Source organism: Stegodyphus dumicola, chromosome 7 (genome assembly GCF_044657685.1).
Source record: "Stegodyphus dumicola isolate Sdum_Otavi_A_Nest chromosome 7, ASM4465768v1".
Taxonomy (NCBI): Eukaryota; Metazoa; Arthropoda; class Arachnida; order Araneae; family Eresidae; genus Stegodyphus; species Stegodyphus dumicola.
Window position 1 is genome coordinate 69,684,470 of NC_140774.1, and position 26,963 is coordinate 69,711,432.

At 32.2% G+C, this 26,963-nt stretch overlaps 1 protein-coding gene across 1 annotated transcript; it reads right to left on the reverse strand.

Moving 5' to 3' along the window:
- Window positions 1-504: 504 nt before the first annotated feature.
- On the reverse strand, window positions 505-16,385 carry LOC118205759 (mitochondrial ubiquitin ligase activator of nfkb 1-like). Its single transcript, XM_035378045.2, has 3 exons — window positions 16,154-16,385; window positions 15,860-16,065; window positions 505-2,188 (listed from the first exon to the last, which is right to left on the reverse strand). The coding sequence occupies exons 1-3, from the start codon at window positions 16,265-16,267 to the stop codon at window positions 1,447-1,449; spliced, it is 1,062 nt and encodes a 353-aa protein (XP_035233936.1). The 5' UTR covers window positions 16,268-16,385; the 3' UTR covers window positions 505-1,446.
- Window positions 16,386-26,963: the final 10,578 nt, after the last annotated feature.

Consider the following 26,963-nt stretch of genomic DNA (forward strand, 5'->3'; position numbering starts at 1 on the left):
TAATTACATAAACAAAGGATATGCCTTTATCCATTTTTTGCAGCAATTTCACTTTTTGTTTAATGGACTTCGAAACATACTTTCGCTTTGTAGATCCTTTACATATTAGTAAATATATATCAGAAATTCTATTTGACATAATCGAAAGTTCAAGCTTACTTTTAAAAAATTGCTCTAACGGTCTGCAAAAAATAATAAGCCGGATCCAATTCGAAGATTAAGGAACAACGCACTCTGCAACATTTAACTGAATTAGATAATTTTACCTTAGCTTATACCGTCCGTTATACATTAAACGCGCATTCGTAAACGTATTTTGCGCATGCGCACTCGCATATTCGCAGCCGTAAAGGTCTTACGTAGCTTTGAGGTCTGGATTATACGTAGATCATTCCGGATTATGGGTGTCCGAATTAACGACTTTTGACTGTATTATGGAAACAGTTTCTGGGTAGTGAAAGGGAGTGATGTAAAAGTAATATTATATAGCCTTATACAACAAAATTTCCAATTAATAAAATACTCATTTTAATTAATTAAATAAAAAGTTTTATATTTTTACATACAAAATTCCAGAAGTTAGAAGCATTCCTGAATGACTTGCACACTTAGTAGATCACAGTCCTGAGTTAGAAAACATTTTAGAATTGAAGGGCTTGCAGCAAGCAAGGTCCAGCTCCACTTTGGTGGATTTTGTGTTCATGGGTCTTTTCTGTAAAAAAAAATCGTTCCTTGCATTGGAGAAAAAAGCTATCGGAGAAGCCATAAAATATCATTTTTACTAGCACTTCCTCAATATTTTTACTTTTGTTGACATAGTGAAACACAAGTGGGAAATTACATTATTTAAAATGTTCCATAGCTTTGTATGCAAAAATTTGTGAAATTAAAACTTGTCTTTACTACTTACTCCCTGAACATAATTTAGTATTCGGCATATTTTTCTGGAGTTCTTTGGTTTTGTAGAGAATACTTCAATAGTACTGCTGGGAAAGTAAACCACACATGTGATATTAATTATACCCTAAGATGGGAAGACAAATTGAGCACATTTTTCTCGGAATTTCAGTGAACGGATTTTCATCGGGTGGCATGCTGTTCTTATAGGGTTACCTCATTTAAAACTGAACTGCTTTTAATTACTTCATACTTTGGCTTCATGTACACGCTTACGATGCTGTAAATCATTTAGTTCAAACTTTTCATTGCAACAGCCCCATGTCATTCCTCTTTCCTGCAAGGCAATTGAGAGGGAAGGGTTCAGATAAGTCTTTAACTCATTTGCACTTTTAAAGATTATACAGCAACATATATTACTGTTCTTCTTGCCTAATAACTGTAAGTCCAACACTAAAAGTTACATGAACTTCAGAATCTAAATAAACGATAAAATTCTTTCCAGTTTTATAAATCATTTAAGATCATCGTTCAAGATTATTACAGATTTCATGGTAAAAATACTTGTACAAATGAGATAATTTTAGACCTACAAACTGGACATAAGTCCCGAATTTCCTGAGAACAGTTTAAGCACAAGCATGCATGACCACATTCAGTAATTAAAATTTCTACAGGATTTTCCATGCACACAATACATCTAGAACAATTATTATCACTAGCTTGCAATTTACGGGTGCTGTCTGCGATCATTCGCAGCCGCCTCGCTTCTTCAATCTCTTTCAAACGTTTTGCTCGATTTATTCGTTCTTTAATTCCTGTATAGCCTCTTTTTGCAATATAAGCAAACAAACATAAACCTATCGCACCTGTAATAATGCAAATAATTTTGTGAAATCTAGCTGAATCACTTACTTTTTTAATTAGAGAGTCCAGAGTCATCGGAGTCACAAAATAATTCAGACCTGGATCAGGAGGCATTATTTTTACTTTACCTTTGTCAACAATTAATTTGCCAACTGCAGTCAAAGTGGAATCTTCCATTAACATATTTTCAATTTCTTGAATACCAACTGTTCTTTCTCCACGAAAAAAACTAAACACTGCTTCACCAATAGTATCTTCATGCATGGTAAATTCATCATAAATTGTAGGTAATATCAGTTCTTCAGCCACAAATGGGTCCACTATTTCTACACATATTTGCTTCTTAAACAAACTATTGGTTCCTACACACACAGCAAATGGCACACTGCTCACAGAATGCTGAATGTTATTATCATGGGCACTCCTAAAATGAAAACAGCAAAATATTACAAAGCAAAAGAATAAGTGTTAATGATTCTAATAAAAATTCTAATTAAAAGAAACAACAAGTATAGACATTAACACAAAAGAAAGATAACAGCACTGAAATCCAATTGTATACAGCATTGAAATTGTTAAAAATAAGACAATGAGAAATTAAGTATTAGCTTTAGATTATTTTCTTTAAAAAGAAGTCTGTTTTAAAATAAACTACAAATTTAAATAGTATATATGATTAGGCTTACCATATTATTTTAGGTTCAACACAGAACATATTTTAGAAATTCTTTAAAAGTCTTAAACAGTTTACTGAAACAAACTTTATTTATTCAGTTGTATATTTCAATAGACATGACTTTTCAGAAATTTTTTTTTTCTTTTAATTACATCATAGAATTCATAACAAGTAAGCTCGAATTACCTTTAACATTTAGCAGATGTTTAATAGTAGATACTCAAAGTCTATCTTTTCTGCAGGGCAAATATTTCCCACAATTGAAAAACACTCTCCCAACTGGAGCAGATGTCTCAGGCAAAGACATCACAAACTCAACCATTTTAGAACTATCAGCCTTTTGAAACACCTTTTGAAAGTAAAGTTTTAAAGTAACTTGAAATCCCTCCTCCAAACTGAAATATCTTAAAACAATTGGAAGTTTTACTACTGTTTAAGCTATCCATCATTACTTTTAACATAATTAATGCTTTCAGAAGAATGCAACAAATTATCAAATATAAATAGAGAAATGATATATTAAATATAAATAGAAAAATGATATATCAAATAGAGACCAATGATTCTAGGTTATTTTCATACCTTATTTGGTGTCAAATATCAAATAAACTTGTACTTTTTAAATGTTTTTATGAAACAATACAGTCCAACAACTATATCTTTCATATATCTCACACACCTGTTTTTGAAATTTTCTTTTATTTTTAAAACTGTTTAGCACATTCTGTGTGAACTGTATTTAAATACATCCCAATAATCATTCCATGTGATCCATTTTATTGTTTTTCTCTACATTTCACTACCATTGGCATCTTCACTCTCCATAGAGGGTGCCAGTGCCTCACACCTCCTCATTCAAGTGGGAGCTCGAATGGTGTGATTAAAAGTAAATACTTTTCTTGAAATCGACTAAATGAACAATATTTTTAAAAATTAATCATATCGGAATACAAATATAGATATTTAAAACATAAGATTTAATTCTCTGTTGCCTGCTGCAATAACTTCATAAACTGTCACCCAAAAGTCATTTGGCACTATATTCCAATATTTGAATTTGACTGGCATATCACTAATTATATCTTCATAATATAATCTATAATACAAGGTAAGCAAAAAATGTTCTTTCCATTTCTGATATGACATTGGAAGAGTGAAACCCCAACATAAAAATAATCGCCAAACCTGGCAATGAAATGGTTAGAAAGGGAATCCAGGCATTGACCAAGAGTATCAAAGTGCACTGCATCGGTACCTCAAACATAATTCACACAGCAACTGATTGAAATGGACGCATCAAAGGCGTTCATTCGGAGTTGTTTGCTGTATGATTTAAAAATGGGGCTGTCAGCAGCAGAATCAAGTTGGCGAATTTGCCAGGCCTTTGGGGATGATGCCGTTAACAAACAAACTGCTAAGGCGCAATGTTTCCAGAAGTTCAGGTTAGGGGATATGTCTCCATCGCTGTGTAGCACCACAGAGCGGTCGGCCACAAGCGCTGGACAATGAGGCCCTGAAAGCAGCCATAGTGACAGTAGGCATGTGGTGAACTTGCTACACACTTCCAGGTATCTGATGAAATGATCAGATAGATCTTTCCGCTAGTCAGTTGTTTATATTCGCATCACTGCTGATGACAATCTGCATCTGTTCGTAATGGTTTGTTGGGGTTAAATGGAAACTTTTTGACTTTGTATAGCCCTTCTATCATGTGAATTAAATGCATTTGCTCTCTCTCAAGCTTGTACTTCTTTTTTGAGGAATTCTAGAAATTTTTTTTTATATTTAAACATGCACCATCATCATTCATATGACTATATTCTAATCCTAAATAAAACTGGGATACACATATTGTTACAAGTTTTAGGATAAATATTTAAAGAAGAAAGACTTCAAACTTGTACTTCTATAGTGTTATATAATTTTCTTAATTTTAAAATATCACTTGATTTGTAAACAGGGGAAAGATTTAAGAAATTTTGCTTATATGTGCATTTATGATAACATTGTGTCTTCCAAATCTAGTACAGCCAAATACCGAAAATCCGCCGACCTAAAATCCGCATTGCCTCTCAAAATATAAACATTTTTATAGCTTCCGGAAACCGCAACATGGAGCACGAAATATCGAAGAAAAAATACTTACTGGATAATGACATCATAATTACCGAATAATAATGAGTCATAACGGAAATACCAAATTATTGACATCATGATAAGTTTTTTTCCCTTCCAATCTGTATCGAGGTAAAAAAGCAGATGATTAATCAACTCTTCTTTCAAGTTTACACTTCACGTTGTTGTACTTTCTGAGCGTTATTATTTCACGAGATTGTTTAGTGATGTCGTTTTTTTTTATCCACATATTTTGTTGATAAATTAAGAATGTTTTTAATTTCAGCGCTTTTTAATACTATGACAGACAAGAAACGCACTCGTGATTTTACTGCTTGCAACGTTGAAAAACGTAAACACGTTGCATTGATGGTAATGAAAAAAGTGGAAATTCTGCTAAAGATGGAGGCAGGTGCTTCTCCTCGGTTTATAGCAGAATCGTATGGAATTGCCACACGGACTGTGTATGATATACGAAACAATAAAGGAAAGCTGTTGAAATTTTACAGCAACAATGATTCTAACACCGGAATCTGAAAGAGGAAGTCTACATGAGGCAAAGTCGGCAAACCTCCATGCTGTCTTCTACGAGTGGTTCCGGCAGCGGCAGAGTGATGGGGTACCTATTTCAGGACTACTAAGAGAAATGGGGAAGCAGATTCATACTGATTTAAAAATAGAGGAGCCTAATGTAAATGAACAATATAATCAGTTTATATATGTAATAATAATTTAATGCATTATAATTAGTTATTGTATTAATGTATAAAAAATTTAATTAAATGTATCTAATATGCCTTATTTATTTTGCACTTTTAGTCTGAATATTATCTTTTCTGTCCTGAAATCTGCAAAATCCTAAAATCCGCACAACCTCTGGTCCCAAGTGTTGCGGATTGCTGGACTTCTACTGTATTTAAAATTTGTATTGCTGCATTGTAATTTCCTTCAGATACTGAAAAACCTTCTATAACATTGATGGCAGTTCCATTTAAGTAGTATTTTAAGTAATTAAATTTTTCTACTTTCGAAAGAGCAATATTATTGTGTATCATGATTTTGAATGAATTCCAAAAACTTGCGCATTGACTGACGTCACCACAACCACAAAATTTAGAAATCTTTAATTTAGGAAGGAGAATTTGATGATTTTCACTCTTGTATTCAGTTGACCTAATATGCAAGTTTATTTTGTGGTGTGTCCGACTGGATTTTAAAAATCTCTACTTTAGATTAACATAAAATTAGTTTATCCTTTCAATTTCTATTTCAAGTTTCTTTTTATCATCTATCAAAGCTACAATTTTCTCATCTAAATTATACAGTTCTCTTTCTTTTTCAATTAATAATGCTAAAGAACCTTATATTAAATTTTCAGTATCACTTTTATTTTTTGGCTCTAGTGTAGAATTGGGTACTCCTTCAATTAGTCACACATTTTGTTAAATTTTGGTGATGGAACATCATTTCTGGTTACCATGATAGTTTTAACTTCGCTTTGGCTTCCCAATATTTTTTAAATGAAAATAGATCGATGTGTACACGGACAAAATTAAGGCAGTGCACAATGCCTAGTTTGTGCAATTCTCTGATTTTTTTTTAAAGTGAAAATAGATCGATGTGTACATGGACACGGAGTTTGTGCAATTCCACAACTTATTATTTTGATTTTGAGTAGCGGCCATCTTGAAATTGTGCCTTCCTGGTGACGACCTTGGAGTCACCAGAATTGCCAAAAAACAAGGGGCACCCAATTATAAACTTTAACCTATTTTTTATATTGTCATTTACTTTTAACAATATTAGTTACTTATGTTCTGAAAGCTCTTCACTTTTTAATAGTGTTTTCATTTTATCCATTTTAACCTAACAAAGTAAAATTTTTACCTTTAGAAGTCTCTGTACACTTTAAAACTCAATTCAAAGGTAAGGATAACTTAACCTTATGACCCCACTTCTGACACCAATCTGTCATGACTGATGATTACGGGTCCTTTCGATACCTTATTTGGCGTCAAAGATCAAATAAACTTGTGCTTTTTAAGCATTTTTATTGAGAGTAATATAATAAAACAACTATATCCTTCATATATCGCATACATCTGTTCTTAAGATTTTCTTTTATTTTTAAAACTGTTTAGCATGTTCTGGATGACTGTTTTTAAATACAATCCAATAATCATTTTACGTGATCTGTTGTATTGTTTTTCTCAGCATCTCACTGGCATTGGCATCCTTGCTCTCCATAGAGGGTGCCAGTGCCTCACAATAACGTTAAAAATAATTGGTCGGTTTTGGTTCTAACAGATGAAAATTTTGCATCACGTGACTTTTAAACCAGTTTAGATATACAGTCTGATGTTTTGAAACAGAGTTTGTGTCTAGCAGCGTCAAATGAAAATGTGGGGGTTTTTTTAGCAGTACATTCCAAATCACTTTATTGCTATTCCCATCTCTGCCTGTAAAAAAATCTCTAATGTTTGCTGAAGCAGTACTATTAACAGCAAACATATGTTTAGCTGTTTTCACAAGGTCTTCAATATCACCCTTTCTTTTATATGCAACTGAAAATTTTGCAGTACACAGTGTGCAAAAAACACATTTATTGTTACTGTCATTACACAATTTCAAAAATTTGTTTTCCTGCTGCTGGTTAACATTAAACACACATTTTTTTTCCTCCCACAGCTAAATGATGAGACAAAAATCGAAAAGAGATAAAATGATCAAAAATATGTAGAAAAGACATTTCACACACACAAATAATATAAACATATTGCCCTTGTTGTGTTACAAATAACTAAATAAAATATTGTGGCAAGACCGGTAGCTACGCCTCTCAAAATCAACATCAGCACTTTTTTCCCAAGGTCGGCTGGAGATGCATGACCTTAAGAGAATGTTTAAAAACGAGCATCTTTGCCAACATTTTTGCAACCCCACAGAGTACTAAAAAAAATTAGGACTGCCTGGGCTAGTCTTAGACATATGGCAGGGCTCTCCAACGACCCGCGGGCCAAATTATTTTTATGGCCCGTGAGTACATTTTACTATGAATAAATTTATGTTACTAAATTATTATTATTAATATTAAAATTATTTTACTATGTGAAAATTTAAATCTAATTTGAATTTAAAGTAGGTACTATTTAGTTTGCATAACTTCACTTAACCTGGCTGAATACAGCAGCAATCCGTTTAACATCTGATGACGGTTGGCTAAACGTTGGCGCCACATATTATATTTGTGGTTGGTTGTTGTCTATCTATGGTTGCCGCATGTGATGCGCACACTACCCTGTGCTATTTGCTTGATTTATGTAATCATGAGAGTGCAGTCTTGTCTAGTATTTGTTGAGGGGTGACTGTGTTATAATATTAATTATATATTTTTTAATTAACATAAACTGACTTAAGACACAATAACACGCCGAATAAATACTAATTCAGAAGTCAAACAACAAAAATCAGTGTTATATTTACAAAATTTTCACAGGACTAGTTTCGATGGTTTTACCGAACCACCATCTTCAGCTGCAAAACCGCAAATGAACAAGATAGGAAATAATGATTAGATAAGATAAGAAAGCCTGGACAAGAATAAGCAAGTGGCACCATCTGTTGGTGAAACCAGAACTAAAACGTAATTTCTTTAAAGGGCGAAGGCAAATTTGGATTGGAATTAAGATCGTTAACTAGAACAGAAAGATTTTTATGAATGTGAAATGTCTCTAGAAAATCCAGTTCTCCAATGGAAGATGTTTTTTGAATAATTTTGGCAGCAGCAAAAATTGAAAGTGTGGTTTTCAGACCAACAATGTTGAGCAACAGAAGACTTCTGTGTTTCCTTTTTTCTAACATATGCCTCATGTTCCTTAACGCGAAATTTTAAGGCTCTCTTAGTTTGGCCAATGTAAATTAAACCACACTGGCAAGGAATCCTATAAATACCCCAGGAATTCATATCCGGAATGGGGTCCTTGAGTATGGAACTCGGAATTTTATTGATGGGAGAATAAACAACCCGAAAGTTAAATTTCTGCAAAATATGTGGAACAGCACATATTTTGCAATTTCACGTCAAGGAACATGAGGCATATGTTAGAAAAAAGGAAACACAGAAGTCTTCTGTTGCTCAACATTGTTGGTCTGAAAACCACACTTTCAGTTTTTCTGCTGCCAAAATTATTCAAAAAACCTCTTCCATTGGAGAACTGGATTTTCTAGAGGCATTTCACATTCATAAAAATCTTTCTGTTCTAGTTAACGATCCTAATTCCAATCCAAATTTGCCTTCAGCCTTTAAAGAAATTATGTTTTAGTTCTGGTTTCACTTACAGATGGCGCCACTTGCTTATTCTCGTCCAGGCTTTCTTATCTTATCTAATCATTTTTTCCTATCTTGTTCATTTGTGGTTTTGCAGCTGAAGATGGTGGTTCGGTAAAACCATCGAAACTAGTCCTGTGAAAATTTTGTAAATATAACGCTGATTTTTGTTGTTTGACTTCTGAATTAGTATAAACTGACTTTTCATTTATCAACCTTCTTGGCCCCCCAAAATGTTTGGTGAAGAAAATATGGCCAGCGGGCTATGATAAGTTGGACAGCGCTGACATATGGTAAGCCTAGATATGATAGCTATAAAAACAAGATATAATAATAATATTAAATATAAAGATTTATTTTTCAATAACTGGGGGACTGCCCGGGATAGTCTTAGACATATGGTAAGCCTAGATATGATAGCTAAAAATCAAGATATAAGAATATTAAATAAAAAGATGTATTTTTTCCTATAATAAAGAACAGTTCTCATACTCTGTAAGCTTATATCACAAAATACTACAATTTAACACTAAAATGATGCTTATATTTAGAACGTTTCTGATATAAAAACAGAATATTTTATAATTCAAATTTTGAAACTACTCTTATATACACCCTTGCTTGGCGACAGATTTCTCACCAAATACTTTTGGCGAGAAACTCCACGGAGCCATATTACTATTGAAATTTTTTGTCTACATTTTGAACTTTAAGCCCAAAATGTCTTCAAAAACGCTGTTTTATCCGCAACAAAAAATTTAGATAGCGCAAATGTAAAGTTTCTGACCAAATATATTTGACAAGAATCCATGTACACAGCGATATATTTTAACTTAAAAAAAACATCTATGAATTGCACAATCTAGGCAACGAACGAATCTACGAACACCTCGCTTTAATAAATTAACATAACAACAATACATTTCAAAGAATACCATATACACAGCATCCTGTTTAAACTTGAAAAAACATCTACGAATTGCACAATCCAGGCATTGCGCACAAATCAACAAAATAAACTAAAATAATAAACATTTCAAAAAACAACAATAACAACAGAAATTCATAGTAAAACAATGAACATAACATTCTACAAAATAAAAACAGTAAAATAAAATGCACTTACCATTATACATTCGTTAATAACATTTTGCCAGTCACACAACGTCTGTGAGCAAAAGTGCCACGATTTTGCTATATCACATGTCTTTCTGGGATTCAAAATTTCAAAAGTAATGATAAAAACTTCCTCCAAAGTTAACTTACTATACGAAAACAACGATCCAAATCTTAAACTCCGCTGACAGCCACATACTTTACCAGCAACCATTTGACTGCAAATCCACACAAGAACTATCAGAAATGCTCTTCTTTGTCCGAGTTCTTATAGCAGCTCTGCATTTCGGACTCCATTTTAAAAGTCCCACAGAAATTTCTAAAATACACTTCAATCCTCATAAACACACCCGTGAACAAAAAACTCGTTAACAACTCCAACATCGTACTCTTTAATACTAAATTTACTTTCCATATATTCTATTCTATCCGCTATTCGAAAACGCATTAATTCATGGTAAGTGCATTTTATTTTATCCCTGTTCTTATTTTGTAGAATGTTATGTTCATTGGTTCTTTAGTATGAATTTCTGTCATTATTGTTTTTTTTCTAAATTGTTTGAAATTTACTTTAGTTTATTTTGTTGTTTAGTGTCTAGACTGTACAATTCGTAGATGTTTTTTAAAGTTGAAACAGAACGCTGTGTACATGGTATTATTTGAAATTTATTGTTGTTATGTTATTTTATTAAAGCGAGGAGTGCGTAGATCGTAGATTCCTTCCTCACCTAAATTGTGCAATTCGTAGAATTTTTTTTAAGTTTAAACAGGATGCTGCGTACATGGTATTCTTTGAAATATATTGTTGTTATGTTAATTTATTAAAGCGAGGTGTGCGTAGTTTGTAGATTCGTTCGTTGCCTACATTGCGCATTTCGTAGATGTTTTTTTAAGTTAAAACATGTCGCTGTGTACATGGATTCTTGTCAAATATTTTTGGTTAGAAACTTTACGTTTTTGCTATCTAAATTTTTTGTTTCGGATTTTTAGCTAAATTGTGTGTTCAAAACGTTTTTGCATGTGCGAAAACCGCGTTTTTGGAGACATTTTAGGCTAAAAGTTCAAAATGTAGACAAAAAATTTAGATAGTAATATGGCAGTGTGAAGTTTCTCGCCAAAAATATTTGGCGACTTGAGGGCACATATCAGAGTAGTTCCAATTTTTCTAATTTAAAGTATACATTATCATCTTAATGCTTCAAAATATTTTAAAAAGATTAAATTTAAAGTTAATTATGGAAAATAAATAAAATAGCTTGTTTGGAATTTCAGCTTTAAATTTATTAAAAAAATCAAGTTAATCTAACTATAATAAGAATCAAATGGCTAACTATTGTTGGTTTAGCATTTGAATGAAATAGAAAGTGTCACAAAATCTCCAAGGAACATAATTTTCATTACAACAATGGTCAAAACTAAATGTTAATATAAACAGCTACCAATAAATTCCACCAGCTTTTAATCAAACTTTCACATAATCATATAGCATCCTAAATATGTATATAATAAGCCTCATCAACATAGATGAATGCTAAAAAAATGAGCAAGTAATAGAATAAATCATTGCAATGAATACGTTACAAGCTGATCTTGAAAAAGAAGTTTATTGACTAAAGTAAAGATTAATCTGGACATAATTTAGAAGCATTTTTATCACACACATGAAACAATTATAATAAATAGAAAAACTACATATCGAATAGAACGGCTTGCATGAAAAACAAGTCATGCACAGAAACTTGAAAAATCAGCTTATTAATGATGTTCTTCACAGAAAAAAATAAAAATTAGTTTTATAAAAACGAAACAGTGACATACAGAAACATTATTTAAAGAATATGTTTAAATATGCATTTATTTATTATATAATATATATTTATTTTATCTATTAACACACATTTTTTGACATACATTAAATCTAGTCAAGCTATTTCAAAGACAGATATTTCTAGCAGTCTCTGAACATTAATTATGTGACATTCTACCTTAAAACACCTTTGCAAATCATTTGTTGCTGACTTGAGTGTTCACAACTTGAGACACCATTCATCATCCAATGCAATTGACACACCCCAATTGACCCTTTATTAAAGTGCCTAGTTCAATTGAACAGCATATTTTGCTTTCTAGACAAGAAAAGGAAAACAACAGTCAGCAAGGATACTCACACAAATCTCCTAAAAGGACAACTCCTTAGCTAATGCATTTAGATGTTTAGATTGGCAAATTTAATCACTTTATCCATAAAATGTAAATTTCAAATGCATATGCTAAAATTTATGTGATAACTGTTTTAAAAAGGAAGTAACCCCCTAAATCCATTGCAATTAACTCATAGATTAAAATTACTATTGGTATTTATCACAAAGTTTGCATCAACAAACTATTTGCATAAAACTTTTGAGAATATAACATTAAAATTTCATAAAACGTTCATCTAAAAAACACCTTCATTTTATTAAATTCCTTAACTTTAATTGCCAAAATCTTTTTTTGGAATTATAAGCCAGGTTCAAATGAGTTTTTAAAAGTCACTGACTGTTACCAAGCACTAAATATTTTATCCTCATACCACATTACTTAATTGGCAGTCACCAGTAACATAGCTAAAGGAGAGTAAACAAACATGGTGGCACTTTTTTTGGAGGTAGAACAACGATACTCTGAATTGCCATATAGAAATAAATTGAGAGAATAAGTATTTTTTAATACTAAATAAAGTGCGTAAATAGATCACTAAAAGATTTCAACAGCTACATCACCCTCGTGGCTAATCTTTAGAATATGCTAACAGGTAGTTTGGCGACATTTTAGTAAGGCGATAAAGGTTACTAGGTAGAATTTTAGCAATAATCTGAGAACTACACAGTTCGAATCGCAGATTATTTTGTCTCGGAGAAATGAGAGATCATAAGACATGTCATGTGACATTTTCCGGAAAATTCCGATCGTGATTTTAACTAATGAGCACTTAGAAACAATTTCGCTGCTAAAGTGCAGAATCGCCCACTTATTTGTTTGGCCCTTTTTACAAGAGTAAGAAGAATTGGATTTTTGTCAATTTTCTTTGACTTTTTAAGTGAAAATAGGTCGATGTGTACATAGATAAAGTCAAGAGTGTGCACAATGCCATTTTTGTGCAATTCTGGGATGTTTTTTTTAAGTGAAAATAGGTCGACATGTACATGGATACCGTGTATGTGCGATTCTTAAAAACGCGGGAAGCAGTTTGCGATTCTGCACTTTCTCCCAATTTCGCACCTAATCTTCGTCATGATTAAGCATTTACGTTCCATAAAAGTTCTAGTATAAACGTAATTCGGCTAGCAGATTGCTGGAAAAAATGTTGAGTTAAAAAAAACAAAAAAAAAAAAAAAATGCCTTTACTTCGTGAAAACAAAATGGGGCTGATCTTTACAATATGGTAACTGGTAGTTTGGCGACATTTTGGAGGCGATAAAGGTTAGTACCTGGGACTTTGGTAATAATGTGAGCAGTACTCAGTTCCGATTACGCATTATTTTGTGTGAGGGAAATGAGAGATCATGTGATATGTCATGTGATATTAATGGACGAATTACGGTTCTTTAATCGGAAAAGGGGGGAAATCGGGAAAAAATCTGGAAATTTTGTATTTGCCCTTATTCTGTGTTGTGTGAAACAGTGTTCGTTAATTTTTGGATCCAATGGCCCTAACTAAAGTGAATTCAAAATGGGTATTTAGTGGGATTGAAAGGCGTAGTAATAAGTGTTTCTTTAAGGTTGTGCGAGATAGAAGTAAAGATGTTTTATTAAGTTATTTATTTTACCTGGTACCTTGGTGTGAACTATAAGTATGATTTTAAAGATCCTGAAACAGAAATAAGAAAAGTTTATCGGACACGTAATCAAAATTCTGAAGAAGAATAGGTAAGTTAGTATTTTTAATTATTTGAGGATATTATTTTTATGCATTGTTCTAAATGTAAGGTGGAAGTAAAGTAATTTGCGTAAACGTGCATGGAAATAATTTAAATATTTGACACTAAGTATTTGTAACCATTTGTAATGAAGTAAAGGTATGAATTAGTTAGTGACGTTTGTAATATAATAGATAATGTAGAGGTAAAAGTTTTTGGATACTTTATTCATTTTATACGGGAAAATGTTCATATTTGGAAAACGTATGTACTTTTTCGCGATCAGGTAATTTCATATATGTTCTTTTTACCGGGTTTAAAGATTCAGAAAATTGTTATGCATTTTCGTGAAATTTTTCTACTTTATGAGAAAAAAGGCAGTGTACATGGATATAGTGAAGAGTGTGCGCAATGCCATTTTTGTGCAATTTTGGGATGTTTTTTTTAAGTAAAAATAAGTCGACGTGTACATGGTTTAGTGATATTTTAATTAAATGATAGTTATTTTGTGAATTTTATGTTTGTAGGAATTTGGTATACGTTTAAGTTGAAGTAAACGTGCATGGAAGTAATTTAAATATTTGACACTAAGTATTTGTAATGCTTGCGGTATGAATTCGTTGGTGACGTGTATAATATAATAGATGATTTAGAGGTAAAAGTTTTTGGATATTTTATTTATTTTATATGTGGAAATGTTCATATTTGGAAAGGGTATAAACTTTTTCGCGATCAGGTAATTTCATATATGTTCTTTTACCGGGTTTAAAGATTCAGAAAATTGTCATGTATTTTCGTGAAATTTTTCTAATTTATGAGAAAAAAGCAGTGTACATGGATATAGTGAAGAGTGTGCGCAATGCCATTTTTGTGTAATTCTGGGATGTTTTTTTAAGTAAAAATAAGTCGGCGTGTACATGGTTTATGTGTATGTGTTATTTTGAAAAACGCGTAAGGAGTATGGTATTGTGCACTTTTTCCCAATTTTGCAGTGCATATTTGTCATGATTAAGCAGTTTTGTTAGATAAAATTTCTAGCATAAGTGTAATTTGGCTAGTAGATTGTTGGAAGAAGTGTTCAGTAGATAAAGAGAAAAGAAACATGTCTTTACTTCGTGAAGACAAAATGGCGGCGGGGAAAAAAAAATAGAGGGTTGCTGTAAGAGAGTTGGTCAGCAAATTTTCGCCAAAAAAACGCCAAGTTACCATAATGTAAAGATCAACCCAAAATGCCATCCAAAACAAAACTAGCAGGTTGCTGTAGCAGTGTTGGTCGCCAAATTTTCGCCAAAAAATCGTTAAGTTACCATAATGTAAAGATTCACCAATCTCGTTTTACCTTTGTTGAACTTTTGAATGAAAAATATGAATATCATTTAAATTATGCTCAATGATATTAATACGGAAGGATTCCTTATTAAGAAAGAAATATTTCAGTTTTATTTCTGTTACTGCTGAGGAAAATTAAAGAGGGACAATGAAGGGCAGTCCTTTTGAACTTCTGCAGTTTATTCTAAAATTCAAACTCCACAAAAAAGTTTGAAACACCATAATGCTACTGCAAACTGTTTAAAATGTTGCTAGTTGTAGCAAAATTTTTTTAATGAATAAAAATATATTTAAAACCTACAAATGTATATTTTACTATTAAGAAATTTCTCTATACTGTTGCCACAACATCAACTGGAGCAGCGATGCAGACCTCTACAATGTCATTGATGGTTCAGAAAACAAACAAAATAATAAAATAATAGAACTAAAGTTTTACTTCAAAATAAGAGTTTTAATTTATTTCCCTGTGTATAATTTTGACATTTTTAGCTATTTGCTAGCGTATCGATAGGGACGGAAAAACTCTGGTTACACAACTGGTAGTCGTATGTTTAATTCAGATTTTTGTCTAATCTAATACATTGAACATAATAATTAAAACGTTTTTGAATCACACTAAAGCATACAGACCACATTCTCAGCATTGGACTCCATTTCACTTTGCGTTCTTTAATTATTTTTTCTCGTATAACTCCATGCACTGATGGAAAATATTGACTTGTTAGAGATGTTGCAAGAGCTTTCACGTTTCCCGAAATAACAGCGTACGGGACAACTCCGCCACTACTTTTTACTTTTTCGGGTAACTCAGAGTTAATTTCAAAACTTTCAGCTTCCTGCGAAAATACAAAATATATCAAGCGGATATCTTAAAAATAAAATATGTAACCGAACACCTAAAAAGATGTCAATATAAATACAGACCTTTAAGGACTTTAGACATATTTCTCTAGTTTTATACAGTTTGTAGAACAGACTAAAAAGACATACGTCAAAGGCTAAAGTAGCACATTCAATAAAAACTGAATCTGGGTCCATAATGAAAAAAAATGATTTTCATGCAATCTAATAAGCTTAAAATTTCGAAACGAATTTAACGAGTAATACAATACGAATACTAAGCGGAATATAATTAGATACCTACAGACAGACAGACAGACAAAGTAGACAGATGTCTTGTTTTGCACCCGCTAAGTCTTTCTGCACCGATGGGCGAAAAATCAAGCATAGGTGCGAAGGAAAGGTATATAGAAAGAGGGGCAATTTCGTATTTGAGGAGAGTAAAAAGGAACTTCGTACATCTTGTACGAGTTCAAAAGGCCAGGAAGAAAAGATGGGACAAAATAAAATTTAAAATAAATGGCCTAAAAATAATAGAGGGAAAAAGAAAAAAAAAAAAAAAAGGGCCTATAGAAAGAAAAGGAAAAGAAATAGAAATATCCTAAAATACGATTGTGTCCATGAGTGTAGTTAAAAGGAGAAGAAACTGTCTTCATTTACAATAAATAGTGTCTCACAGGTGTGTTTGTGTAGTGAGTGTGTTTGGTAATAGTGAATAGATGTGTTACTGGGGAAAAAACAAATATTGACGGTGTTAAAATGCTTTGTATCAAGGTATTTAGCATGGAATATAAAGTAATATGTACGCTTGCATCCTGAGATATCAACAAAGGTCATCAAACAAAAGTATATATTAATTTAACCAAAGTAACTTATGCTACTTTCATTCTCAACATTTTCATACATTTTTCAAAAAGCAGCAGCAGACTAACAACATAGAACCATATACAATACAAGACCACAACCGCATACACCAAAAAAAAAAAAAATAAAAAATAAAAAAAAAATAAATAAATAAAATAAAATATATATATATATATATATTTATCTGTGTAAATAACTGAGTATATGTATTAAAAACACAAATTAAAAAGTATTTATTAATTTAACTATCATAATTTATTACAAGATTAATTATTTTACTATCATAATTTATTACTAGTTAAATAATGTTAATATAACACAATGAGGCACACTGTTATTTATATAAGCTCATAGTTCTAAAAATTCATTTAAGGCGGTGAAGAATAAACCATCCCTTACATATGGACATTTAACAGATAGCAAAGAACAGTATGAGAAAAAATCGGTGAGGTAGAATATTATTTAAAGGCGAAACTATCCGCGATTCCAGCGCTCTGATACGCCATCTAGTGGCTAAAAGGTGGAAACATTAAAGCTCGGTATTTACGTTTGGCAATGCTACCTAGTTTATGAAGCGTGTTGTGATCGAAAAGTAATTAAACGTTTTATTTTTTATTGTTGTGGGAATATGTATAACTTAAAAAGAAGTACAGACCGCATGTTTTGTTGTGTACATCAGTGTAAATCACGAGCTTGCAAGGAACCTGAGTTATGCTTCAATCGCATTCTTGGTTCGAAAAATATCGAACGAGATAGCAAAACGAAGAGGGTAGATTCGCGTATTTCGAATTGGAAAGAAAGTGGGACATTATGTGAACGTGCGTTCTAAGCATTTAAAAAAAAAACTGATTACATTTTTTCTCGTAAGAAAAGTTTTCTTTATATATGCAAAATTTCTTTCTCGTGTATCACACATATAAACGTGTATGTGTATCCATTATTTTTAAAATTGATATATTTAAATGCTTTTGTTCATATAAAAACAGCAATAAACACATTTCTAAATAATAAGATTATTAAGAAAATTTGGAACATTTATAAAGGTTTGCAAGGACAACATGATCGATTTTGTTATAAATCACATGGTTTTGACATGTTTTGAGTATGCTCCTGACAGATTGGTAGAAGCCTGGTGATCCTGTTATGAACAAATCTTAACAGATAAAGATATAACATGTGAATATAGAATATAAAGAAAAGGTAAGGTTAGATTAGGCTATTTGAATATGGCTAAGCACATTGGTTATCAGCCTGAAGAAGAATGCTTTTATGAAGAACTTTATAGGGAAAACTGGTTCGTATTCACAAAACACATGCAAAAAAATAAAAACTGCACAGCCAGCTTGTTCACCAGGATTTGAGCTGAGATTAAACTACCCGTATTGAGTTGTTTAAACCACTTGTAGGACAAAACTAAAGAAAATGCTTTTAATATCATGTAATCAAAAGTTAACTGCATGTTATATGCCACAATTGCTTTCTCAAGTACTGAGGTAGGTAATACTTAATCTGCTTTTTTTTTTTTTTTTTGAAATGTTTGGTCATGGTATTATTCATTGCATGTATTTTCTATAATACATACAGAATATTAATAGTTCTATAACAAGTGTCTTTTTTTCATTTTTAAGTGCTTTGCTTGTTGATATTCTCAAAATTGCATTTGATGATTAGTGCTATCATGTGTATAATAAATACAATAGTTGCATATAATAGATCAATATATTTTTAGTATACATATAATAATTCAATATCATTTTTATGGGGAAAAAAGACACTTTTGACTGCACAGATTTTCTAGAAATCCCAAGTAAAACACACATGAAATCATGGTTGATCTTTACAATCAGTGAACGTTAAAATCAGCTACCTGTCACAATACAATAAAACAGCGACACAATTTCCTACAACAGCCAGCAGTTCCTCCGTTACGTGAACAAGAATTTTTTTTTAAAATTTTTATTTGTCCTTTTTGAACAATGAAATGTCCTTCGATTTCATGCGATCAGGACGCTATAGAACTTATCCTTAAATAGAAAGCCAAAACTTGTACATTGGATTTCAAGTAAAATTCCGTGCATTACCAAATGATCAGCTTTTTAAAATGCTCTCTGCTTCAGTAATACAGCGAGAATTTACGCCTCCTTGAACAAAATCAAACATTTCGGAAGAGCTAAGTAACTCCATTTTTGAATGTACGAAGTCAGATCACAAATCAAAATACCGAGTTTTATCCGCCATACTAATGTGCGAAAGCGCCATCTATAGGTGAATTGAATCGCGGATATTCAAGGGATCTAGAAAGAAAAGAGAATCCAGAAGATCCGAGAGGGAAATAGCGCGATGCACAAATTATCCCTCTCATCCCCAAATTTTCCCTCTCTCGAGATTCCTTAAGGGCTTTGTAAGTGTTGACAGACGTGAACTGATAACGCTGGCGTCTGTTTCGAGTTGATACACAAAGGAAGCCACAAGCAATGGCAATTTCAAGTATTTTTTAATGCTTTAAACTGATGAAAAATTAAGATTTATTGATTTAAAGGCACTTATTTATAGAAATTTGATTTAGTTTAGATGAAAGAAAAGTACTTATCTTAAAATTCCAGGCTTTTGGAGTATATCCTTACATTGTCCGCTGTTTTATTCTCGTCAATATCGGAGCCGAAATTCATTGGAATGATATAGGTTTTGTAGGGGAAAAATAAACATTTTTCAAAGAAATTTAATTGATAATCACCAAGAGGAAAGGAAAAATTTTCACTTTTTTACGGAGCGCAGCGATCGTGCTGCCGCTTGCCTCGGTGATGGCAAAGCGCAGCTGCCAAACGCAATCTGAAAAATTTGTAAACCTAAATAGATACCTAAACTCTAGTCTTTCTGCCCCGTAGACTATAGTTACAGGGCTATAGTTAATTCAATACTGTAAAGGCCTTTATTTTCTCGAGGCTTTCATTTTCGAGATTTTCGCGGGCCCGTCGTAATCGCAAAAATTTAAGCCTTGCGAAATACTTTTTTTTTCTGCCTGAAATAATAATAAAAAATCAAAAATTTTTCACTTACCCAAAATTTAATGATTTATTGCGCAGTTACAAGCATTTTTTGACAACTTTTTTCCTTATAACTATTTTTTGAATAATATAGAACTATATTTCTTGAATATAAAACAATAAAATTAATAGAAGGCAGCTTATTCATTTAGAATTCTATTTATATCAGCTTCTTTGAGGCCATTCAAAATTATCTCATGTTTGGCTTCAATACCATTAAATACGCGCACAAGCCAAGACGCGTGAGTCGGTTATATTCGCCAGTCCACAGATTCTTTTTCCTCTAGAAATTGAAGCTCATATTAGAATACCACTCAATAAACTCATTCTTGAGCAAATGTTTCAACTCGCCATTTAGACCGGAACGGGGGGGGACGAACTTTTCGGACAAAAGGAAGTTTCTTAAAATGCTTTATGCAAAAGTTGTACTTACGCAATTTTTCAACTTTCTCAACTTTACTTACTTTTGAAACTTCCTTAGGTACTTTTGAAATTTTTCAACTTTCGGTTCTGTTCATATAAAATTCGAGAAATTTTCAACTCGCGAAATCACCGATATACTCATTTTCGCGAAAATTACGGCCCGCGAAAATAAGGGCCTTTACAGTATCTCGCATGGTATTCAGTACTGCGAGATATTCAATTAACTATATAACAGTGTACTGTAGACTATAGTTAATTGAATATCTCGCAGTGTATTTTCTTCTTTGATAGTGTACACCAAACTTAAGTAAAGTATAAAATAGAAACTAACAACATACAGGGGTTGGACAAAAATAGGGAAACACCTTTAAAAAAACATGTTTCTTTACTTAATATGGTGTAGGAAACCCGTTGGCATCCAAAACAGCTTGCAGTCTTCTCGGAATGGATAAATACAGTTCCTGTATGTTTGCCAAGGGAATATTATACCATTCTTCCTGCAAAACGGTGGCAAGTTCAGATAACGATGTTGGCGGTGGATAACGAGAACGCACTTTCCGTTCCAATGTAGACCACAAAGGTTCGATAACATTCAGGTCTGGTGACTGTGGTGGCCAGGGAAGATGGGACAACTCATCCTCGTGCTCAGAAAACCAGTCCTGGACAATGTGAGCTGTGTGAACAGGTGCTTTGTCGTCTTGGAAGACACCATCACCATCGGGGAACAAAGTTTGTACCATGGGATGAACTTGATCGGCCAAAATGTTCACATAAATCTTGGCAGTCATGTGCCCTGACACAGTTATCATGGGGCTAGCAGAGAACCACGATATGGCTGCCCAAACCATAACAGAACCCCCGCCATGTTTCACTCTTGGCAACAAGCAGTCTGTATTATAGGCTTGAGATGGCGTTCTCCAGACGTAAACTCGGCCAGAAGTGGGAAACAATGTGAAAGAAGACTCGTCAGACCATATTACTCGCTTCCACTGCTCTATAGTGCAGGCTTTATGACTTAAACACCACCTTTTCCTGTTACGGGCATTAGCATCACTGATGAGTGGCTTCTCAATTGCAGCACGGCCAGCAATTCCCTGTTTATGAAGCACTTTTCTAATTGTTTTGGTACTCACAGGGTTCGGTAACACAACATTCATTTCAGCAGTAACTTATGCGGCTGTGGTCTTCTTATTTTTCGTCACAATTGCTCTTAATGATCGTCTGTCACGATCACTCGGGACACACTTTCGTCCGCGCTGTGATTTAGCAGATGATGTTTTTCCGCTTTTCAAATATGCGGAATAAATCTTCGATACAGTACCTCTTGAAACACTAAACACCTCGGCTACCTTGCTTACGGAAGCACCTACCATACGTGCTCCAACAATTTGCCCACGTTCGAAGTCTGTTAACTCTGACATAATGCAATGACAACCTCACATAACAGTACTCCGACAACAACTAAACTGTTTAGCACATTTACGAAGTTGTATAGGTGGCGTCAGTAGTCAAAAACGCCAGCGTCACCTACATATTTGATTAAAATCAATCTTTCTTTTCAAACATGCATTTCACAAGGTGTTTCCATATTTTTGTCCATCCACTGTAGATTTGCAGTATGAAATAGATTCAAATTTATTTTTCATTTTCAGCAATGTATTTTCTTCTTTGATAGTGTACTCCAAACTTAAATAAAGTATAAAATAGAAACGAACAACATAGATTTGCAGTATGAAATAGATTCAAATTTATTTTTCATTTTCAGCAATCTACGAATAATATATTTTTCCCTTCCCAAACGTTATTTCCGCAACGCCATTAGTTATAAAGATTTCTCTTGGGTTACGTTACCGTATTTGGCCCTTTATCACATTGTTGGAAACTGAAAACCAAGAAGGTTAGAATCATGACCTAGAATCATGGAGGTAGGAAGGAAGATGGAGTGGCTCTAACCAAGTGGCCTTGGCCGTACTTCGGAAAAAAACTTCTTGTGAACACTTTTCAATATGGCGTCGGAACCACACAGCGATAAATTTTTTTTTCAAAGAGATCGTAACTGTCCACAGGAATACAATTATCGTCGTTGTTTACAACATCCTCATTTTTTTCAAACCATATAAAGTGGTATAAATTTCATATTGTTACTTAGGGAGAAAGATTGTATATTTGTAAATCAATGATCCGACCAGTATATCTATATGCTACACCTGTATGTAACACCGTAAGTAATAGGAACCTATATAAATTACGGTTTCTATTAAATCTAATTTTCTGCCTTACAAAATTCTCCTTAATTTTTACAAATGTTCGTTATTTCATGTGTAACAAGAAGCTCTATAAGTAGTCCAATATTAAATACACCAAATACTAACTTCAACTATATAACAACTTTTAAAATAAAGCAGTTGAGTGTGAAAGAGTATTCAATAAAATACAGCTACGAAATTTTCGAGGGCAGTTACAACTTAAGTCACACGGCACTCATTTATTAAATATTAATTAAAATACCTTTGCGACGACTTATACGTGTTTCATTATTTCAAACAGAAAGCGATAGCACAGATAGTTGAGTGGTCAATGCGATAAACTGCAAAAGGAATGTTTGCGAGTTCGAACCACACCCGTAGCCAGTGTAAATGAACCCTTAGCCTGTCGAGTGATTTTCTGCGAATCCCTTTAAAACTGTCGCTAGTTTTGGACCGAACTTCCCGTAATATGTCGCGAAAATAACCCTAAACCTCTGAAAATTGTCAGCCAGTTCTTTTGTTATTTCCCATCCCTCCCAGAATTTTACTTCAATGATTCCGCTAAGTGAGATTGATTGCTATATATTGTTCGCATCTATGTGAGCTCTCAAGAGAATTGCAAAAGGCTAGACTCTCCGTGATGACCGTCTTAAAGCCGCAGGGTACAGCTGCGAAACGTAAAAGTTTTCTTCCCTTAAACAATCTTATTTCTACATATCTTCTCTACATATAATAAAAGAAAGAGTCTGTCTGTGTGTGTGCCTTTCGTTCGCGCTGCGCGTAAGCTAATAGACCCACGGCTACGAAATGTGGTACATAGGTACATCTACACAAGAGCCAGTGCACTTCGAAGCGATTTTTTCGAAATTCGAATTCGAAATTTTTTTATTTCATGTTTTGTGACGAAATCGTGTCATTTTGAAACATAATGGGCTATAGGAAAGCGAGATTTTACTCTACACACTCCATTTTCACATCGTCATGAAACGTAGGCACTTAGCTATTTTACGAACTTAAAATAAATTTCGTGTTTCAATAAATCGATTAAATACGAATTTATTTAACAAAGGGAGCTTAACACTTTTTCAATGGGAATTTTTCTAAAAAAGTTTATTTTTAAAAATGTACAGTTTATTTTTCTTTGATTTTTGAACACGTTAAACTTTCATCTTTGCGAATGCTTTTACAAAAAGAATTTTGGAAAAATGATAATATTTTGTATTTTTAAAAGATTTTTTAAATAAAGCATCCGAGTACAGTTCTCACATCTCACATCTTTAAAAATGTGATTTTGGCAACAATTTTCCTGTCTTATTGTTGTTGATAGATTTTTGATGAAATCGCATCATTTTGAATTGTTTCATTCTTTTAGAAATATGGGTTTGGCAACAATTTTTCATCGTATTTCTTATGTCACTGTTTTTAAGAGATTGGCATATTTCATTTTCATTTTTATATAAATATAATATATTTTTATTGATTTTTTTTTGATAAAGTTGTTCTGTGGAGTAAAATTCTACGCGGAATTTTATGCTTTTTGAGTTGCTTTCATGTTATTTTTTGCTTATTTCACTGTTTATAAGATATTGAAAAGTTCTGCATAATTTTTGTTCTACGGAAAGTTGGTTAATTTTTTAATTAGGCTAATTAATATTTGTATTAAGAGATATAGCTTATTTCATTTTAATTTTTTCCCTTGAAAACATAAGATAAAATATCATTAATTATACTTTGCTTTTCAGAATTTTTTGTTTTTTGCATTCCTTTATTTTATTAATTGCTCATTTCACAGTTTTTAAGATATTGAAAAGTTTTGACTGATTTTTTTAGGAAACAAAGTTCTTAACCTCCTTAATACCATTTGAGTTCTTAAGATTTTGCAAAGGGAATTTGGTTAATTTATTTATTAGGATAATTAATATTTGTATTAAGGGATATTGCTTATTTCATTGTATTTTTGTTATACGTAATAACTTTTTTTATGAAGTTGTTCTGCAGAGTAAAATCCTACGCAGTATTTAAAGTTAACGTTTGGAGTTCCCTTCAGCCATTTTTCTGGTACATTTAAAAGCCAGACGAAGACTCGCAGCGAAGCTGCTAGTTTTCAAATAAATTGGTTTTAAAATTTACCCGGTTAAATTTTAAATTATTACGCATTTTTAACCCAAGTAACCTAAATCTGTATGTCACTGATTATCACCGGAATTTCAATGCAGATTGATTAAACTGCTATCACTAAAATTATATTCTGAAAAATATCTGGTGCAACTTTCATTCCTTCTGAGATATTGCTGAAACATTTCGTATTATTTCCGATTTTCTGTACTTTTGTCATTAATTAAAAATATTTAAAACCTTCAGCATTTTCCTATATTTTTCAACTGCATGCAACTAATAATTATTTTAAATAATTTCTTTTTTCCTTAATTATTACGTAGTTTTAAGAGAGTAATAAACAAATATTTGGGTGTTTTAAGGCTGATAATATTAATATTAAATTTGCATTTTACTTTTTTATATACATTCAAGATATTCAGAAAGGGAATTATAACATGAAACCGTTTTCAGTGTATCATAAATTTATTGATTCAAATTAAAAATTCTTGCTTTCCTATCCAAGAAACACTAGTAAATTTTATCTGAAATAGGAAAGATGAGACATATTAATAACAAACAAAGCAATTAATTTGGAAGTCAAAGAACAAAAATCAGCGTTATATTTTCAAATTTTCACAGGACTAGTTTCGATGGTTTTACCGAACCATCATCTTCAGCTGCAAAAGCGCAAATGAACGAGATAAGATATAATGAAAATTAGATTGTGAAAATTTGAAAATATAACGCTGATTTTTGTTGTTTGACTTCCAATTTAATGTTTGTTCTGCTTGTTATTGTATCTTAATTAAAGAAAACAATGTTGTTACTTATTAGCTTACAATATAATTTATTTAATATGGTATTTTTTTAAAGAAAGAGTGTTGCTGTACATTTGGTAAAGTATAAATAAGCATTTCATTTAATAATTATAAAAGTTATTAATTATTTAATAATTAATCATAAGAATATGAATAATTAAATATTTTTTCGGAGATATATTTTCCGGCGATATTTTTTTTCTAGGGATCCCAGCATACATTTTTGAAGCATTATGCTCTCAATAAATGTCTTGTTTAAACATAGCATTTATTGTTGACAAATCTCCAACCAAAGGAAATACCTTACTAGGGAGGATATTGAAACAAAAATTTTTATTAGAATAAATATTTTCGTTATTTTAATACTACTAATAATATACAAGCATTAGTTTAAGTTCACTATAGTTGAGTGAATAAGATTGCTGGATGTTGGTATTTTGTTGTTGGCAACCGAACAGTTTAGCTGCTGCTTGTGATTTTCCCGATGCGTACATGAATTCAAGCCAATTTTATTTAGAAAATTGCCCACGAAGGTGTTCTCTTAAAGCAGATAACCCATGACTTCTTAAAAACTGTAAAATATAATCTGTGGATATTTTCCGTTATACGATAACACGAAGAAAATGATTTCCTATACGAAACATATGATCAGCGCTGTTATTGCCCGCCGTTTAATTAAATGCATCCATCTTATTCCTTACAATTAATTTTCCTCTTTCAAAGAAAGTTTGATTTCAGTAAAATGTACTATTTACAATGTGTCATTTTATTTTGCTCGTTTTTTATGCAAATATTCAAATTCAGATAGGTATTGCGTAAGTTCAGAAAGCCAACTAGTCTCCAAGCGGTAAGATAGCTGAGCACCGGTAAATTCTAGCGGCTGCGTGGGGGGGGGGTTTAGGGGTTTTTCATAAGTACAATTGATTGTGAATTAACAGTTTGTTTCCCACAAAAAAAATCTACCCCGAAGACTTCCTTTCCCTTAGACAAATAGGTCCTGTGTGCTTTATCATAATCCAAAATCTTAAGCGTAAAAATCTTTTATCATAGCCCCGATGATGACGATAAAATATTTTCTATCTGATGTGTCAAGTTAGCATAATTGTATATTTCTAACGAAAATTGTTTGGCTCATGTTACCTTATAATGAAAAAAAGATTCAAATCGGTTTTTAGCTTAAACAGTATTTTCATTATTAATTATATCACGAATTTTATCAACAGTATTATTAGTATTAATTGCAGGCATGTATTCAAGAATATAATATACACAAAGCTGTGTCTAATGATTACGGCTAATTTTTATATAAAATTTTATAGTATAAAAATTTAGGTTCATAGGTCAGCCATATTTGAAAGAGTACTTGTGTATTATAAGAAAAGAGAGAGAGAAATTTAAGAAT

What these genes read in the sequence shown, in the direction of transcription:
- LOC118205759 (XM_035378045.2), bottom strand. Translation starts at nt 16,267, where the DNA reads ATGGACCCAGATTCAGTTTTTATTGAATGTGCTACTTTAGCCTTTGAC. An exon ending in TATGTCTAAAGTCCTTAAAG is followed by an intron (nt 16,066 to 16,153) that starts GTCTGTATTTAT and finishes GTATTTTCGCAG; the next exon opens with GAAGCTGAAAGTTTTGAAAT. An exon ending in AGTCCAATGCTGAGAATGTG is followed by an intron (nt 2,189 to 15,859) that starts GTCTGTATGCTT and finishes TTTTCATTTTAG; the next exon opens with GAGTGCCCATGATAATAACA.